Source organism: Bos indicus x Bos taurus, chromosome 4 (genome assembly GCF_003369695.1).
Source record: "Bos indicus x Bos taurus breed Angus x Brahman F1 hybrid chromosome 4, Bos_hybrid_MaternalHap_v2.0, whole genome shotgun sequence".
Classification (NCBI taxonomy): Eukaryota; Metazoa; Chordata; class Mammalia; order Artiodactyla; family Bovidae; genus Bos; species Bos indicus x Bos taurus.
Genome location: NC_040079.1, coordinates 86,202,724 through 86,221,528, shown reverse-complemented (window position 1 = coordinate 86,221,528; position 18,805 = coordinate 86,202,724). Strand labels below are relative to the sequence as shown.

At 39.4% G+C, this 18,805-nt stretch overlaps 1 protein-coding gene across 3 annotated transcripts in view; it reads left to right on the top strand.

Moving 5' to 3' along the window:
* Positions 1 to 18,805, top strand: part of KIAA1324L (KIAA1324 like) — a 221,133-nt gene that overhangs the window by 94,277 nt on the left and 108,051 nt on the right. For 2 of the 3 annotated variants that reach the window (XM_027539843.1, XM_027539844.1), the window contains exon 2: positions 14,244 to 14,364. The exons of the other annotated variant lie outside the window; for it this stretch is intronic. In XM_027539843.1, coding sequence (XP_027395644.1) covers positions 14,244 to 14,364 — 121 coding nt within the window. The remainder of the gene's footprint in view (positions 1 to 14,243; positions 14,365 to 18,805) is intronic. 3 annotated transcript variants of the gene reach the window in all.

The following is an 18,805-nucleotide window of genomic DNA, read 5'->3' as shown; positions in this document are numbered from 1 at the left end:
TTTTATACAATACTTTGGCTAACATGACTTTGCAATTGCATGCTTATAAGTCCCAGGTCTGCTTCCAGGGTGATCAGTGGCTTTTTTCAGGTCCATACTCCTGAGTGTAGACGGTGTTATGTGGGAGGGGCACTGACAGAGCTTGAATGTGTGGGTTGGTGTCACCACTTGTATATGAGGAGGCTGGCTATTCAAGGTGTGTGGTGAGTGTAGAGGATGAAGGGCATTTCAGTTTATACTGTTGCCCTGGTCCTGCCAATGTTAGGTATGGCCTGAAGGAGAACCTGCTACACAGTGCTTTGTGATTATGGAGATCCCTTTATGCTGTTACAGGGTCTGGGCAAAGAGGAAGCCTTCCACGCTGAGAATAAGTCATGTTTAGGGCACGGAGGGAAGGAAGAACGTAATATATTTTATTCTGTGTTTCAGTGTTTCACATATGCAGAAGATTGAGAAATAAAACTTGAGGAAGCAGAGAGAACATGAATCAAGAAAGGCTTTTCATGCTATGCTAAGATTATGGACTTTGTCCTGTGGCTAATTTGAAGTTGTTGCAGGATTTTGAGCAGGGATGACATAATGAGAACTGGCTGCAGAGTGTCGTGGATGTACATAAGAGCAGAAGCAGGAGGCCAGTTAGGTTGTTGGTAGTCATTCAGATGGCAGAAGATGGTGATTGAAATTTGACATTGGCTGTGAGGATGGAGACAGGACACTTTCTTACTACGCAGGGTTGTGCTTCAGACTAATTCAAGTAGGATAATGTAATGAAAATTATTTTGGAGCGCTTATAGGATTCTGCAAATGTCATTAGTGTTTTTATGAATAACAGTGATATTGTGGATAAAAGTTAGGTTCCAGCAAGTCTCATTTCTAGGATAAGCAGATGTGAAAATCAGTTGAAATGCAGGGGTAAGGGTCCTGATGTGAGGCATACCATCTATCAAGGGCACCTTTTGGGAAGGAGAAAGGTGGCTACTAGTTTGGGGGAGGCAGTTCAGGTGGAAGGACAGTGTGCTGGGCTTGTGTTTCAGGGGAGGGTTTGGGGTGCGTCTTGTCATTAGTATGCAGGTGTGCACACAGTCCCTTGTTTTTGATAAGCTGCCTTTTCTTCCATCTGCTGCACTTGATGCCCCTGAATCTGTAACCTTTCTAGTTCAACTTTTCTGGAGCAAATAATTTTTTTCTCTTGTCATGATTGAAAGGGAATGGAAGAGTCTACATTTTAAAACAGATTTTCAGTCATTCTGTTTGTCAGCTTTGTTTGCTTTGAGATGTTTGATGCCTTCAATTCTAAGTCTTTCTGTGGCTCATGTCAGCTTTCTTCTTGTTACTGTCTGGATGTGCAGTCCTTAGCTGTTTTGCTTTCATAAGTCTGCTAGAGTTCACCTAGGTGTCCTGTCTTCCAAATTATTGACACCTGCATTGTGCTTTTCACTTCTAGCCTCTATTTTTGTCATTTATGTTATTTTTATTCCTTTTCTCTCTACTTTTTTGAGAATCTCCATTTTTTATGGGTTTTGGGGAATAGGGATAATTCAGCAAGTTTAAATATAATTAGATGGTAAAATAATAATGGTGGGTGTTTAAAGACCTTTAGTTCAAGGACATAACATTTTCCTCAGCATTTTCTATGAAGTTTTTTTTTAAACTAATATATCTAACATCGATAATAGAGATTATCTGCAGTCTTAAGGACTTTGACATTTTCCTTCATTTCTATTTGGGTAGACTTGTTTTGTTGTATTGTTGTTCAGTCATTCAGTCATGTCCGACTCTTTGTGACCCCATGGACTGCAGCACACCAGGCTTCCTTGTCCATCACTGTCTCCTGGAGTTTGTTCAAACTCATGTCCATTGACTTGGTGATGCCATCCAACCGTCTCATCCTCTGTCGTCCCCCTTCTGTTGCCTTCAATCTTTCCCAGCATCAGGATCTTTGCTAATGAGTCAGTTCTTCTCATCAGGTGGCCAAAGTACTGGAACTTCAGCTTTAGCATCCGTCTTTCCAATGAATATTCAGGGTTGATTTCCTTTAGGATTGACTAGTTTGATCTCCTTGCAGTCCAAGGGACTCTCAAGACTCTTCTCCAACACCACAGTTCAAAAGCATCAGCCTTCGGTGCTCAGCCTTCTTTATGGTCCAACTCTCACATCCATACATGACTACTGGAAAAACCATAGTTTTGACTATACGGACCTTTGTCAGCCAAGTAATGTGTCTGCTGTCTAGGTTTGTCATAGCTTTTCTTCCAAGGAGTAAGTGTCTTTTAATTTCATGGCTGCAGTCACCATCCTCAGTGATCTTGGAGCCCAAGAAAATAAAGTCTGTCACTTTTTCCAAACTTCTTTTAGAATATTCTTTGCAACTTTTCCTGATGTTCCATGACAGTGCAGGAGATGTGGCTGGTTCCCCTTTATCCAGAACAGTGAAAATATGAGAAATGGGATGTAAGACCACAAGCATAACTTAGGAGGCACCTGAGTTGCTTGTGGTCTTAGGTTTGGCACAGACAGAGGGGAGACAAGGACTAGCCCATTGTATATGTTTATCAGTTTTGACTGAGAGCCAGAGAAAGAAAATGGTCTAAGCTGGATCCTGCCAAGAAACCCTGGGCACTTCTTTTTAAAAAACATTTTTATTGGAGTATAGTTTATTTACAGTGTTATGTTAGTTTCTGCTGTACAGCAAAGTGAATCAGCTATATATATAATATATTATATATATATATAAATCTCCACTCTTTTTTTGATCCTATTCCTATATAGGTCATTATGAAGTAGTGAGTAGAGTTCCCTGTGCTTTATAGTAGGTCCTTAGTACTTATCTGGTTTATATATAGCAGTGTGTAAATATAAGCCTATCTCAATCTCCCAATTTATCCCTCCTTCCCTTCCCCCTTGGTGACCACAGGTTTGTTCTCTACATGTGTGACTCTCTTTGTGAATAGGTTCATTGTACCATTTTAAAAAAGATAACTTATTTAAGTAATATCATACTGTATTTGTTTTTCTCTGTCTGACTTACTTCACTCTGTATGACAATCTCTAGGTCCATCCATGTTGCTAGAAATGACATTGTTTTGTCCTTTTTTACAGCTGAGTAATATTCCATTGTATGTATGTACCACATCTTCTTTATCCATTTCTCCATCAGTGGACATTTAGGTTTGCTTCTGTGTCCTTAGAAAACTAAAAAAAAGCTGTCATTTGCTCCAGCAATCCCATTGCTGGGTATATATCTGAAGAAAACCATAATTCAAAAAGATACCTGCACCCCAGTTTTCACTACAGCACTATTTACAACAGCTGAGACATGGAAGCAACCTAGATGTCCATCGACATGGGCACTTCTGTTCATACTAAAGTGTAAGTCCCGTGAGAGCAGGGACTTGGCTGCTTCATTGCTCGTGGTTTCTGCAGCATCTCCACAGTGTCATGGGGGAGATGTGCAGTGAATATTCATTGAATGACAAAATAAATTGAGTACCTATAAGGCCTTGTTTACAAAGACAGATATTGAACTCAGGTTCAAAACATGAATATTTTCAAAATAGTTTCTAAAAACCATCATGTCTGCAAATGTAGAGAAGAGGATGTGTCATAAATAGATCAGATACATATTGCTTTACTTAGCCTTAGGTTCCCATAGTAACTAACTTCATGTTCCTTCTATAAAAAGTCTGGGTATGAATGTTTCTGCACAATGCTGTGTGCTTATGTACTTGGTCATGTAGGCTAAGGACGTTTTTGTTATGTCACATGTGTGTCTGCACTGAGCATCCTGTGTTTGACCTTCCCACGTAGTAGGCTGTATGCCCTCACCCGTGGGAACTGGAGCTGGAACGTTTGTGCTGAGCACTACAGTCTCATGCTTTCTCTTTTTCCTTCCTGGTGTCTCGCTCTCTCAAATACGGTGTCACACACTTTGCTGAGACTTAAATTTGAGGGCCTTGCTCCAAGAAGAGTTGCAGTCTCATCAAATACAAGACTATGCTGTTGTTAGCATTTCACATAAAAATACTCAAAGAGAAGGAGCCTCATTTGAAGAAAAGAATTATGTTTGCTTTTTTGGGTCTCTTTCCTCTGTGTATGTTCTCTTAGATATCAGCACTTATTCTTCTTCTGTCTCTATTGCTTTTGACTCTGTAAACTCGAATATGTGCTCATCTACTGGATCATTATAATTAACTTTGGTCAGCTCTGAACTGACTGCACAGGGGAGGCAGGGAGCATCAGGGACCTGATTTGCTCGTAGGAGAGTCACTGACATGAGTACATCTCGTTGGTTCGTTTGTTCTTTCCTTAGTTCACTTACTCCCTCACCCGTCTTAGGCTAATGTATTTCACTGCATGTCTTTAGGCATATTATCTTCAGACTTGGCCTCACTGTTTATCACACCCTATTAGACTTGCTGGTTATGAAGGAACTGATAAGCACTAGAGCAGTTACAAACCCCACCTGTCTTCCAGGGCTTTCTCCTCAAAGCCTTTTCAGGTGGTTCAAGATCACAGAAATTTCTTCTGACTGAAGTTATGATATAATGAGGTCATATCATGCATATTCTACCCTATTTTTCTAGAAAATGATCCCTAAAGTGCAAGCCATTTGATTGCTAAGAAATGGGTAACTTATAAGGGCTTAAGGAAAAATTGGCTGTGATGAGTTTATTGAAAGTGGTACCTGTTTTATTTTCTGGTAGAGTTGAGAGATTTTTATTGGTAATTTTTTTTTTCACCTTATATAGTTTTAATTTGTCCATTGTCTTGTAATGCCACTGTTCAACATGGAAGCCTCAATCTTTCTGCTTTCTTATAAAATTATATAGGGTATGTGTGTGTGTGTGTCTGTCTGTCTTGGTGCTCCAACAAAAACATAAACTTATTGAGTACAAAGACTGTGTGCTATATATATTTTAAATCTCCCCCATGGCATTTAGGCCATAGTACTTACTTAATAACTAAAGTGTCATGTAGTAAGTGATCAAGTGAAAGTCACTCAGTCTTGTCCGAATCTTTGCAACCCCATGGATGCATGGAATTCTCCAGGCCAGAATACTGGAGTGAGTAGCCTTTCCCTTCTCCAGGGGATCTTCCCAACCCAGGGGTCAAACCCAGGTAGCCTGCATTGCAGGCAGATTCTTTACCAGTTGAGCCAGAATGATATAAATTGATGTTCATGTATGAAAATGAAATATATTAATGTAGGTTTGTGTGCTCAGGCACTTCAGTCATGTCCAACTCTTTGTGACCCTGTGGACCATAGCCCACCAGGCTCCTCTGTTTATGAGATTCTCCAGGCAAGAATAATGGAGTGGGTTGTCATGCCCTCCTCCTGGGGATCTTCCCAACCCAGGAATTGAACCTGCATCTCATGCTTTGCAGGCGGATCCTTTACCCACTGAGCCACCTGGGAAGCCCTAATATAGGTATAAAGCATGATAAATGATATATGTTAATGTCAGTATATAAATACTATATATTTATTGTCAATATGGGCTTTCCTTGTGGCTCAGCTGGTGAAGAATCCTCCTACAGTGCGGGAGACCTGGGTTCGATCCTTGGGTTGGGAAGATCCCCTGGAGAAGGGAAAGGCTACCCACTTCAATATTCTGGCCTGGAGAAGTCCATGGACTGTACAGTCCATTGGGTTGCAAAGAGACACGACTGAGCGACTTTCACTATTGTCAATATAATGTCAAGAACATATATACATATATGCATATTATTTTCATATGTGAGATATACTCAAAACATTGTCTAGCCTATGTGTAGTTAAACTATAGCAACTGTCATTATAATTGAGAGATGATACTCCAGATTTTCTGTGAGAACTATAAGTCTTTTGTAATATAAATGACTTTTGCATTAAGGGTGTCAGAGAAAGCCAGTGGTCAGTAGTTAAAATGGTAAAAACAGATTTTATTCAAGAACTATTGCAATGGGGTTTAAGAGACCTCAGGCTCAAATATAGCATAAGCAAGTGGGGATTTATATCCAAGGAGCAGGGTGAGGGTCAGTGGATGGAAAATTACTAAGAGGAAACATCAAGAGTAAAGGGGGATTCTATCTAAACTGACTTGACAGGATTCTTGATAAAACTGGGTGATGCAGAGATGATCACAGAAGCCCAGAGGTCAAGGCTTCATTGGGAAGAGCGTTCAGAGGAGGCTGACTGATGATTGGTCAAGGAAACGGTCTTTTGTAGGGGCTACTTTAAGTAGCTAATATTTATTTGGGTGTATCCTGACATTTTCTGTTTAGGTGTAAGAAAGCACAATTTGGGAGTTTGTGCCTATACTTGATTTGTGAGTGAATGTGTGTGTGTGTGTGTTATCAGATTTGTATTGAGGAATAATTTTCTCTTAAGCATTTGCTATCTACTGAAAAAACATAACGCACAACATGAGAGTTATGAGTTAAGTTTTGTTTGGGGCAAAATAAAGGCTATACCCTGGGAGACAGCCTCTCAGAGAGCTCTGAGGGACTGCTCCTAAGGGGTAAGAGAAAAGGGCAGGATGTATGTGATTTTGATAAAGAGGGTACATGCAGTTAACACATTTTGAGAAAAGGTGGCTGCTAGTAATGATTTTAGTGCTTTTCTAGATATGAGAAGATGCAGGAAATTAGACTCATAAAATCTTCTCCTAAAAATGTATATCTGCAGGCCTGTTCTGTTTTTTTCCCCAGAGCACAGAGTGCCTCATTTCTGATCTCCATCCTGAACTCCTTTCAGAGGTGTTGAAGGTCAGTGTCTGCAGTAGCTGGTGACTTTGTTCTTGCAGATGGCGAGCCACAATTTTTCATCCACTTTCATCAGGAGTAATTCCATGCTCTATTTCTTTTTGGGTTGTTTCCTTGGTTCCCATATATTTACAATGTTGAATTTTCAGAGTGTTCCATCATTTTGTTATTTGAGGCAGTATTTTCATTCCCCAGTGTTTGGTGATTTGCAGACTTGTCTAAATAACTGCTGTCCCCTGAGTGGGGTCACGACAAGCCCTTCCTCCAGTTTATAATTTAGAGTGTGGCTTGTGAGCGGATGTTCTGCTGTTTAGAGTGTGCTCTGACTCACATCATTATGTTTGGTGATAAAGTGTCAGGAGCCCTGTAATGTTGCAAAAATTGACAGGAACTTTTCCTCTTGTCAGCAAAATTGTGAAACATGTTGAAATAGGCAGAAAAGATGACTGACCTGTTTAGAGCACCTTTCTGACTGATCAGTTTCTGTATAAGTTTGCATCGTTCCCTGACTTTGAACTATTTTGCAGTACTGAAATTGATAAGAATACAAATGATTCCTGTCCATAGAAATGAAAATCCATTTTATTTTTTGGAATGTAATTGATTATTGCCCTTAGGATATTTCCCAGTTCTGCGTCTCTTAGTTCATTTCACTTTCCTGGTTGGCAGCTGATATGTGTTCTTTTGAGTTCTCCTTTGAACTGGTGACAATGGCTTATTTCTGGATTGACTTGTTAGTTAATGACTTAAATAAAATATTTAAATTTACATTTTCTTTTTAATTTCTCTTTGATACCCCCCAAATTCCCATTTCCAAGGGATCCATGTAGTTCAATATCTATTTAGGTCTGTGGCTAGAGTTATGAGGTATTATCTATAAATCTGAAAATGAATGTGCTGTAGCTCTCTTTATTCAGTACCTTGAATACCATTCAAAATATTTGGGGAGTGTATATTGTATCTTGAGTGATTTTACTGCATCACACTATTTCTTAGATCTCTGCTTTGAGTTTAGGGTTGACTTCAGAAGTAGATTTAAAAAATTATTACTGGCCTAGATGAAATAGCCTATTAAATAATTTAAAAAATAAAACCCATCAGGTAGGGGCTGCAGTCTAAATTTCTGACCCCAAGTGCTGCCCTCTGCATGAAGTATGTTTGCATTTCAGTGTTTTTAAATTATAAATAAACACATTACAGTTTCCTGCTGGAGTGCTAAGAATTTTGTAACTTAACAATAGCTGTGCCTCTTTAGATTTCAAGGGTATTCTAGAGGAGGCAGGTAGAATAAAGAATCATAGGAAGATTAATTGGCATATGACATCTACCACTGCATCCAGAAAACACAACATACCTTTTCTGTGTACTTACTTCTATTCTCATCTCATAACTGGCAACCTGAATAACACAGAGGCCATGGTGACGGAGTTTTCTTGAGCTTGGCTATTTTATTCAGAGGTCTTGCTTCATTTGAAATTCATGCCATACTTTTCAGCATCATTATTTTGCAAGGAGGATAACAAATTACATATGAGGGCCAGGATCTTTACAGTGGGATATGCAGATGAGAAAGAAAGACTTCCTAATACAAATAACTGGGAACAAGAGGAACAGGAAAACCATTATGCAACTATATGGCTGGTCTAGGCTATTCTGCAGTAGGAGATTGTGGTAGGCTGAATACTACTCCTCCTACCAAAGAAAGGTGGCCATGTCCTAATCCCTGGAATCTGTGTATGTTACCTTATATGACAGGGGGAGAAAAGGGCCTAGAAAAAGACTGTGAAGATGTGAATAAGAATCTTGAGATGAAGATGGTTATCTGAATGGGTCTTAAATGCAGTCACAACGGGGAGGAAGAAGAAGGCAGTGTGTCCACAGAGGCAGAGATTGGTGTGATGGCAGCTGCAAGCCAATGAAGCTGGCAGACACCAGAAACTGGAAGAAGCAAGGAATGGATTTTGCCTGAGGGCCTCCAGAGGGAATGTGGCCTGGGTGGCACTTCAGTGATGCTGGCTTTGGACTTCTGGCCTCCAGAATTGTAAGAGAACAAAATTCTGTTGCTTTAAGCTGATAAATTTTTGGTAATTTGTTACAGCAGTCAAAGGAAAACTAATACAGATTTTAGTACCTGAAAGTGGGGAGTTGCTGTAACACATAACTAAAAATGAGCAGGTGGCTTTAGAATTGGGTAATGAACAGAAGCTGGAAGAATTTAAAGTACATGATAGAAAAAACCTAGACTGCCTAGAACAGACTGTTGACAAAAATATGAATGTTAAAGATTCTTCCAGTGATGATTCAGGAAGAAGTGAGAAATACAGTAGTAAAAGTGAATATTAAATTGTCCTTAGCAGAATGTTGGTAGAAATTTTAAATGTGCTACTGGTTAAGGCTAAAAAGAACATGAGGAACGCATCGTTGGAAATTGGAGGACAGGTGATTTTTGTTATATAGTGGCAGAGTTTAACAGTTTCATCCTGTTGTGTGGAAGGTAAGTAACACTTGTAAGTGATGAACTTGAATATCAACGGGGGAGGTTTCTGAGCAAAGTTTCACAGCTTACAATAAAATGTTAGAGGAAAGAGAAATCGAAGGGAGAATTGTTAAAAAGAAATCGAGACTTGATTATTTGGAAAATTCTCAGCCTGTGCAAATTGCAAAAGATGCTAAATTCATAACTGTTAGGAGAGTATGCTTTGGAGACAAGGCCCAGAGTGTGGCTGGAAAACCTTTTGCTAGTGTCAAAGAAATTAGGTGTGTGATTCATGGATCTCAACTGTCTTAGCAGAAACCAGGAACACAGATGGGATTATCCAGGAAAGATTTTAGGAAGATCTTCTGTCTCATGGAATGAAATGCACAGGAGACCCACAAACTTTTTGATAAAAGGGGAAATACTGCCAGCATCAAGAAAACGATGGAGATGGATGAAATGCAGGAGGGCTGTTGGATTCCCAAAAGTTTACAGGCAAGAAGAAGTCCAGTAAAACTATTCAACTGCAAATATGTTTTTATTTAAAAAAAAATTTCAGAAGAATGACTCTGAGGGTAGAGTCTTGGGCCCAGAGATTGGAGCCACGAACTATAGTGGATTATTCCCAGACCTTGAAACGTTATGTAATTTGTCCTACTGAATTTTGAAATGTCTTGAGATGGTTGACATCATCCTTCCCTTTCTTCCACTTTATCTTGTTCTGAGTGGGAATGTCTATAACTGTTGTTAATGTCAAAAACCACTGGACTTTGGAAGCAGGTAACATAGGTGCACAGATGGAGAGGAATCTTGCCCCCTTATAGATCATAACCAGAGTCTCCTTGATACTTGATTTAAATGATTAGATTTGGGACCTTTGAGCTGATGAGATGTAAATGAGGTTTTGGCCTTTGAATTGATACTGTAATGGGTTGAGACTTTTTAGGGAATGTTGGTATGTGGTGAGTGTATTTTGCATGTGGGAAGGACATGAAATTTTGAAACTAGAGGGTGGGCCATGGTAGGCTGAATAATGCCCTCCTCTTCAAAAGATATTCATATCCTCTCCCCTGGAACCTATGAGTTGTTATCTTTTGTGGATAAAAAGGTTGAAGATGTGAACAGGTTATGGATCTTGAGATGGGGGATTTTTTTTTTTTAATGATCTCAGTGGACCCTAAATGCAATCACAAGAGTCTTATCAGAATGAGATAAAAAGGAGATCAGACAGAAGAGGAGAAGGCAATGTGACCACAGAGGTAGAGACCAGAGTGATTCAGCCACAAACCAATGAATGGCAGCAGCCACTAGAAACCAGAAGAGGCATGGAGAGTGTTCTCCCCACAACCTCCGGAGGGAGGGCAGCCTGGTTGACGTTTTGATTTTGGCCCAGTGATACCAAGTTTGGATTTTTTGCCTCTAGAACTGTGAAAGGATAAAGTTCTTTTGTCTCAAGTGGCTTACGTGTGTGGTAATTTTTGGCAGCATCTGCAGAAAACTAATATAGAAATAGAGGGAGAATCAAATGGTTTCTGCTTACCTGTGTCCTCTTGTATTCTGAGTGTGAGACATCTTTATGATTCTTATTAGACTTGTAACTATCAGGCTCTTATATTCAAAACTTTGACCACTTCTATTTTAAAACTAGCATTCTATTTCAAGCACAATTGCGTTATATAAACTGAAAACACTAGTAAATAAATGGAAGGCTTGAGTTTTGCTCTCAGCTATGTTGCTTACTAGGTAGGTATGTATGAGTAAGTCACCTCTGAGTTTTAGTTGAGTAATGGGAATAATGTTAACTGTCTTTCCTAATCCACATAATTATTATGAGTATTTAATGACATAAATATGTGTGAAAAATTCCAGATAAAGTGCATGTGAGATTCCATAATAAACTCTTAATTAGGCTCCCTCAACCTATAGGAAGGTTTTTCATGAGCTATTTTGTACACAAATCACTGAACACATGAAACACTCCCCCCACCTTAGATAAGATGCTAGAGGTGGAATTTTGGAGTCAAATTTATTTTAACACATTAAAGCTCTTGGTACAGAATGACTGTTTCTCCCCAGAAATCCTATACTACTTAATTCTCTCTTTGGAAGCACATATGAGTGCTCATTTTACTGCACTGTTACATTAGAGAGTTTTAAAATAAATTTAAATGTCATGTCAACTTGATGAAAATCATTATTTGTATTTCTTTGGCAGTGTTCAACTTGTTTTGTATATATATTTTTTGTTAGTTGCTCAGTGGTGTCAAGTTCTTTGTGACCCCATAGGCTGTAGCCCTCCAGGCTTCCCTGTCTGTGGAACTCTCCAGGCAAGAATACTGAAGTGGGTTGCCATTCCCTTCTCCAGGGGATCTTCCCAACCCAGGGATCAAACCCAGGTCTCCTGTATTGCATATACTTGGCTATTTGTGTTGTTCTTTAATGAATTGCTTGTGTTCTTTGACCATATTTCCAATAGTTATTTGTCCTTTTCCTTACTGATTTTTAGAAACCCAGTATTTTATACTTTAAAGATTATGGTGAAATATATATATATCAAATTTAGCACCTTAATAATTTGAAGTATACAGTTCAGAGGCATTGAGTACATTCATATTGTTGTACACCCATCACCACCATTCATTTGCAGAACTCAGAAACCTGGTATTCTTAAGTTAATTAACCTTTGCTGTATGTTTCTTTGGCAGTTCATTTTGTTGTTTACTTTTTGCTTTTGTTTAGGATGACTACTGATGTATAGTGTTTAACATTTGTATGCTGTCAAATTTAGTGAACCTCATTGTGTTTTCCTCCCTCCCTCTCTCTCTCCTTTCCTCCCTTCTTCCCTCCTTCCTCTTATCTTTCCTTCTGGAAAGCCTTTCCCATTTGTAGGCTTCTATTGATTTTTTTTTAAACATGTGTAGATTTGCTCTTAGTTGGCAGTGAAACATATTAGAAATTCAGATTCTTGTCAAATAACATCATCTCAAATTGTCTGTTACCAAGCTTTGTAAAAAAAAAAAAATCCTATTTGAAGAAAATCCTATTTAGAGATGATTGCTTGAAGGATATAATGAATCTTATTTCTGGGAGAGAGTCTGCTGAATGCAGCATAAAGCCCTTGGCTCCCAGCTCAATGATTATACCTTCTTTAACTCTCGGTCCCTTTTTGTTTTGTCTTTAACAGCATGCAGATATTGAAGCAGGGGAAACAGAGATGCAGGTAGTTTGTGCCTTACCTTATTACCACTAGTTAGTTCCTTCCTGCATATCACCCTCTGTACCCACATTGCCTTTAAGAAGAAGAAGAATTCTACCACTAATAAGTGCTAACTCAGTGGAGCTTAACCTGGCTGACATTTTACTGCTGCAAAGCCATGCAAAATAGGAAATACTATTATTCTAATTTTACCAATGAAAAAAATGGATGCTTTGAGAGGTAAAGTGGCTTGCCCAGTATAGAACATTGATGGTATGTGGAGGAATAGGATGTCAGTTCAAACTCAGACCTGATTCCAGAACCTGCCTCTTAACTGGTATTCTTTCTTTGTGTACACACACACACACGCACACACATGCACACAAACTTCCCTACCTCCCACACCTAGTTTTCTGATGATTATGTGACAATATTTCTATTCACTCCCGTTATTAATAAACAGAGTAGATGAAACCACCTAGCAACTTCTAAAATATTAAGTTGAAAATATTTTGGGCTAGATTTGTAACTTCTCTCATTCTTGAAATGCTACAGTGAAATGAAATGCTACATTTTTTCCTCATTCCTATCAGCTCAAGGTCTCAGTGATGTGCTCTGAGCAGGGGTGGTCAACGTGAAGACAGAGTTCAGAACAACCAAGGGCCAGAGACAAGTGGGTTGGTCTTACTTGGCGACTGTAGTAAATGGTCTATTTTACAGTCAGTGATTGAAGATAGTCTGCTGTGGTGGGGATATATTGAGCCTGGAAGAGCTGCTTTAAAATTTGGTAGTCGTTTAATTAGTATTTGGATGATTAATTATTATGCCTTCTGCTAAATTTTAAACAGTGAAAAACTAGGTCTGTGGGAACAATTCTCTTATTTCTTCCTTTGAAAAACTTAGGACAGTGACAGCCTTCAATTTCTTAGGGTTATTTTGCTCATATATTCAGATCTATCAATTATTCAGATCTTAAGAAGCCTGCAAAAATAGGGACGTGTGCTGTTGCCTTTTGGGTGTGCGAGATTACAGGTCCCTGGTCACACCATTAAGTGTATGGCTGTCATGTTCCTCTTCAGAGCCTTAGCACCTTGTATGGTACATTTTTTTTCAAACTTTAAACTTTTTATTTTTATTGGGGTATACCCTGGAGGCTCAGATAAAGAATCTGCCTATAGTGTGGGAGATCTGGGTTCAGTCCCTGGCTTGGGAACATCCCCTGGAGAAGAAAATGTCAACCCACTCCAATATTCTTGGCTGGAGAATTTCATGGACAGAGGAACCTGATGGGCTGTAGTCCATGGGGTCACAGAGAGTCAGACATGACTGAGTGACCTAAACACACATAGCCAATTAACAATGTTGTGGTAGTTGCAGGTGAACAGTGAAGGGACCCAACCATATATATACATGTATCCATTCTCCCACAAACCTCCCTCCCATCTAGGCTGGCACATAACATTGAGTGGAGTTCCATGTGCTATACAGTAGGTCCTTGTTGGTTATCTGTTTAGAATGTAGCAGTGTACACATGACCTTCCCAAACGCCCTAACTGTCCCTCCCTCCCACCCCTGGCCCTGGCAACTGTATGTTTGTTTTCTAAGTCTCTGAGTCCTTTTCTGTTTTGCAAGTCAGTTCATTTGTGGCATGATATATTTTTTTATCAAAAAACTGCATGATATGGATGGAGTCTTGGAAGAATGAGGATCAACCAGAGAGAACAGTTTGGAATGAGGCTTCCAGGCAGGTTTGAGAGTGACTGAGAAAGCACAGTTGTCCCATTAAAACTGGCTCTAACAAAGACTTGTCTTTGTGATTATTTGCAGAAAGATTACCACTTTGAATATACAGAATGTGATAGCAGTGGCTCCAGGTGGAGAGTTGCCATTCCGAATTCCGCAGTGGACTGCTCTGGCCTGCCTGACCCAGTGAGAGGCAAAGAATGCAGTATGTCTTGACTTTTTGACCTTTTTCCCAGTTAAACCCTAAGTCCTTCATATGAGCCTGAGAAGTTAAGTGTGATGCCTATAAAAGGCCTTGGAAAAAGGGAGCATGGCTGTCCAGCAGAACAGAAGCATATTTTCTCAGCACCGAGTGCCCTCGGGTCTGAAGTCTGAAAGGAGATGCAGGCTGTGTTAAAGGGTGTTGTTTTCATTTATTTGTCTTAAAAAATCTGGTTACTATCTTTCTTGAAATTCTAAAGGGCAGAGTGGCAGAATTTCTATTTAATAGATTTTTTTTCTTTAAATTTTAAGGGACTTTTCAGAGTTTTGGTACACATAAGTAGCATTTGGTACACATAATATTGTTAAAAATACATTGCGTAAAATGTGCCCTCTTAGTCATTTGTAGGTTCGGTGACATTAAGAACAGTTACATTGTTGTGCTTTCCTCTCCAACACACATCTATAGAACTCTCTAACCTGGCAATGGATTTGTTTTTGTTTTTTTTTTTTAGCCATAGAAATATTATAATTTGTCTTTTTAATGTACAGAGAAATTAGAGAATTTGTCTATCATATTCGACAGCTTGTCTTGTAGCAATTAAGCAGGTTTGAAGTGTAACATGAATTAACAGAAATACGTCATTAAATTAATTTTCATTTATAGACTCTACTTTTAAAAACCCTTGAATTTGGTGAGTCATAAGATCCTGCAGTAAAGTTGTCTTGTGGTATTCTAGAGTTCAAAGCCAGAAGTAAGACAAAGATTATTTTGGTTTTTCTACAGTCCTCCAAATGGTATTCCTAAAAGCTGAGTTGTTTTGTTCCCAAATGAAAAAGCAGATAAGCAAATTAATTAAACAGATAGCTAATTCCTTCCTCTTCATGGGAAAACTCTATCTCCATGGTTGGTTGGAGGAGTTTTAGCATAGGTGTGGATTTAGTAATAAAAGAGAGACGGGAAGATGGTATGTCTTAGGAAAATTAGAGAAGAAAGACATTATTTCTTGGTGAATGATATTAAATGAATATAAAGAGAACCTGAGAAATCCAGGTTAGCCAGGGAAAGGCTTGTGTCCAGCAAGAATCTTGAGAGGATAGTGGGGCCAGTGAAGAAGATGGATCCATGGCTGGGGTATATGTGACCGCCTCTACAGAAAGGACCAGCTCTCAGGGAGGATTCCAGTTAAAAGGGAAACAGCCTGAATATTGCCTGTGGAATTAACTCATTGCAAAATTGCTTCTGTCACTTTTCTGAAAACTCTGTATATCTTTTATCTATATTTACATTTTCCTTATGGGCTAATTCCTTGTTTCCCTTGTAAACAACCCTACTGAGGTGCAGTGTGTCAGCATTTTGAATGTATCAGATCTCTTCAAGAAAATTAGAGATACCACGGGAACATTTCATGCAAAGATGAGCACAATAAAGGACAGAAACGGTAGGGACCTAACAGAAACAGAAGATATTAAGAAGAGGTGGCAAGAATACACAGAAGAACTGTACAAAAAAGATCTTTATGACACAGATAACCACAATGGTGTGATCACTCACCTAGAGCCAGACTTCCTGGAATGCAAAAGCAAGTGGGCCTTAGGAAACATTATTGCTAACAAAGCTAATGGTGGTGATGGAATTCCAGTTGAGCTATTTCAAATCCTAAAAGATGATGCTGTGGAAGTGCTGCACTCAATATGCCAACAAATTTGGAAAACTCAGCAGTGGCCACAGGATTGGAAAAGGTCAGTTTTCATTCCAGTCCCAAAGAAAGGCAATGCCAAAGAATGTTCAGACTACTGCACAATTGCACTCATCTTACACACTAGCAAAGTAATGCTCAAAATTCTCCAAGCAAGGCTTCAACAGTATGTGAACCAAGAATTTCCAGATGTTGAAGCTAGATTTAGAAAAGGCAGAGGAACCAGAGATCAAATTGCCAACATCTGTTGGATCATCGAAAAAGCAAGAGAGTTCCACAGAAATGTCTACTTCTGCTTTTTTGACTACACCAAAGCCTTTGACTGAGTGGATCACAACAAACTGTGAAAATTTCTTCATGAGATGGGAATACCAGACCACCTTATCTGCCTCCTGAGAAATCTGTATGCATATCAAGAAGTAACAGTTAGAACTGAACATGGAACAACAGATTTGTTCCAAATTGGGAAAGGAGTACGTCAAGGCTGTATATTGTCACCCTGCTTATTTAACTTCTATGCAGAATTCAGTTCAGTTGCTCAGTCGTGTCTGACTCTTTGCGACCCTATGGACTGCAGCACACCAGGCTTCCCTGTCCATCACCAACTCCCCAAGTTTACTCAGACTCATGTCCATTGGGAGAAGACAATGGTGACCCACTCCAGTACTCCTGCCTTGAAAATCCCATGGACGGAGGAGCCTGGTAGGCTGCAGTCCAGGGGGTCTTGAAGAGTCGGACATGACTGAATGACTTCACTTTCACTTTTCACTTTCATGCACTGGAGAAGGAAATGGCAACCCACTCCAGTGTCCTTGCCTGGAGAATCCCAGGGATGGAGGAGCCTTGTAGGCTGCTGTCTATGGGGTCAAACAGAATCGGACACAACTGAAGCAACTTAGCAGCAGCAGCAGCATGTCCATTGAGTCAGTGATGCCATCCAACCATCTCATCCTCTGTCATCCTCTTCTCCTCTTGCCTTCAATCTTTCCCAGCATCAGAGTCTTTTCCAATGACTATGCAGAGTACATCATGAGAAATTCTGGACTGGATGAAGCATAAACTGGAATCAAGATTGCCGGGAGAAATGTCAATAACCTCAGATATGCAAATGACACCACCCTTATGGCAGAATGTGAAGAAGAACTAAAGAGCCTCTTAATGAAAGTGAAAGAGGAGATTGAAAAAGTTGGCTTAAAATTCAACATTCAGAAAACTAAGATCGTGGCATGTATTCCCATAACTTCATGGCAAATTGATGGGGAAACACTGGAAACAGTGATAGACTTTATTTTCTTGGGCTCCAAAATCACTGCAGATGGTGACTGCAAGCCATGGAATTAAAAGATGCTTGCTCCTTGGAAGAAAAGCTATGACAGTCCTAGACAGCATTTTAAAAAGCAGAGACATTACTTTGCCGACAAAGGTCCAACTAGTCAAAGATATGGTTTTTCCAGTAGTCATATACGGATGTTAGGGTTGGACTATAAAGAAAACTAAGCTCCAAAGAATTGATGCTTTTGAACTGTGGTGTTGGAGGAGGCTCTTGACGAGTCCCTTGGACTGCAAGGAGATCAAACCAGTCAATCCTAAAGAAAATCAGGCCTGAATATTCATTGGAAGGACTGATGCTGTAGCTGAAATTCCAATACTTTGGCACCTGATGTGAAAAACTTGACTCATTGAAAAAAACCCCTGATGCTGGGAAAGATTGAAGGCAGGAGGAGAAAGGGATGACAGAGGATGAGATGGTTGGATGGCATCAACAACTCAATGGACATGAATTCGAACAAGCTCCAGGAGCTGGTGATGGACAGTGAAGCCTGGCGATGCTGCAGTCTCTGCAGTCACAAGAGTCTGACACGACTGAAGGACTGAACTGAACTGAACTGTTTCAGCAGCTGTGCTGATGTTGACTGACACTGGCTTTTGAGAACTGATTGTTCCTTTGAAATGGGCTATGGTGGAGTATTTACATGATGGAAATTGACAAACACTACAAATCAGCTTACCAGCATACCACTAATTAAATTCATTGGCCAAAATTTCAAAAATATGCTTCAGAATTGATGTCTGACTAGGAATTATTTCTGTTTGTTGCCAAGGATGTTTTTTGCTCATTAATTATTATTATCTTCCACAGATAATGTTATGAATTTGACATGCCAGCCAGAACTACTCTAAAAACTCAATATAGTAAAGTCATTATTAGTTGTAAATCACTTTAAATGATAGTACTTACTTTTAAAATGATAGCCTAAAATGATACTACTTATGAGATGGCTCTATCTTGGTTTGTCTGAAATCTGAATTTACATGTATTTCTGTATACTATAATTATATCTGCTTTGGAGGTTATTAGTCTGGCCTCTGATTGTGACTGTTCTTTATATGATAAAGGCAAGTTATTTTGAAACTCACAAGAAACTTAATAGAGGCAATTACCTTAGAAGCTCAGTCAATTCCTAACGTTAAGCGCGGTGCTTAGCACATTACTGGCCATCAAAGCACTGCTGAAGGCAGTTATGATAATAACTGAAATATTCCTTCAGTGGCTTAGATGTTCTACTGCTAATAATAGCTACCATTTTTCATACATGGATGATAGGCTAACCACCGTGCTTGGAGCTTCGTATCATTTTCCACTGTATCCTCACAACAACCCTCTCTGATAGCTAATGTCAATATCTCTGCTGATAAGAAAACTCGGAGTTAAGATGGTGAAGTCAGTTACTGCAGGTTGGGTTA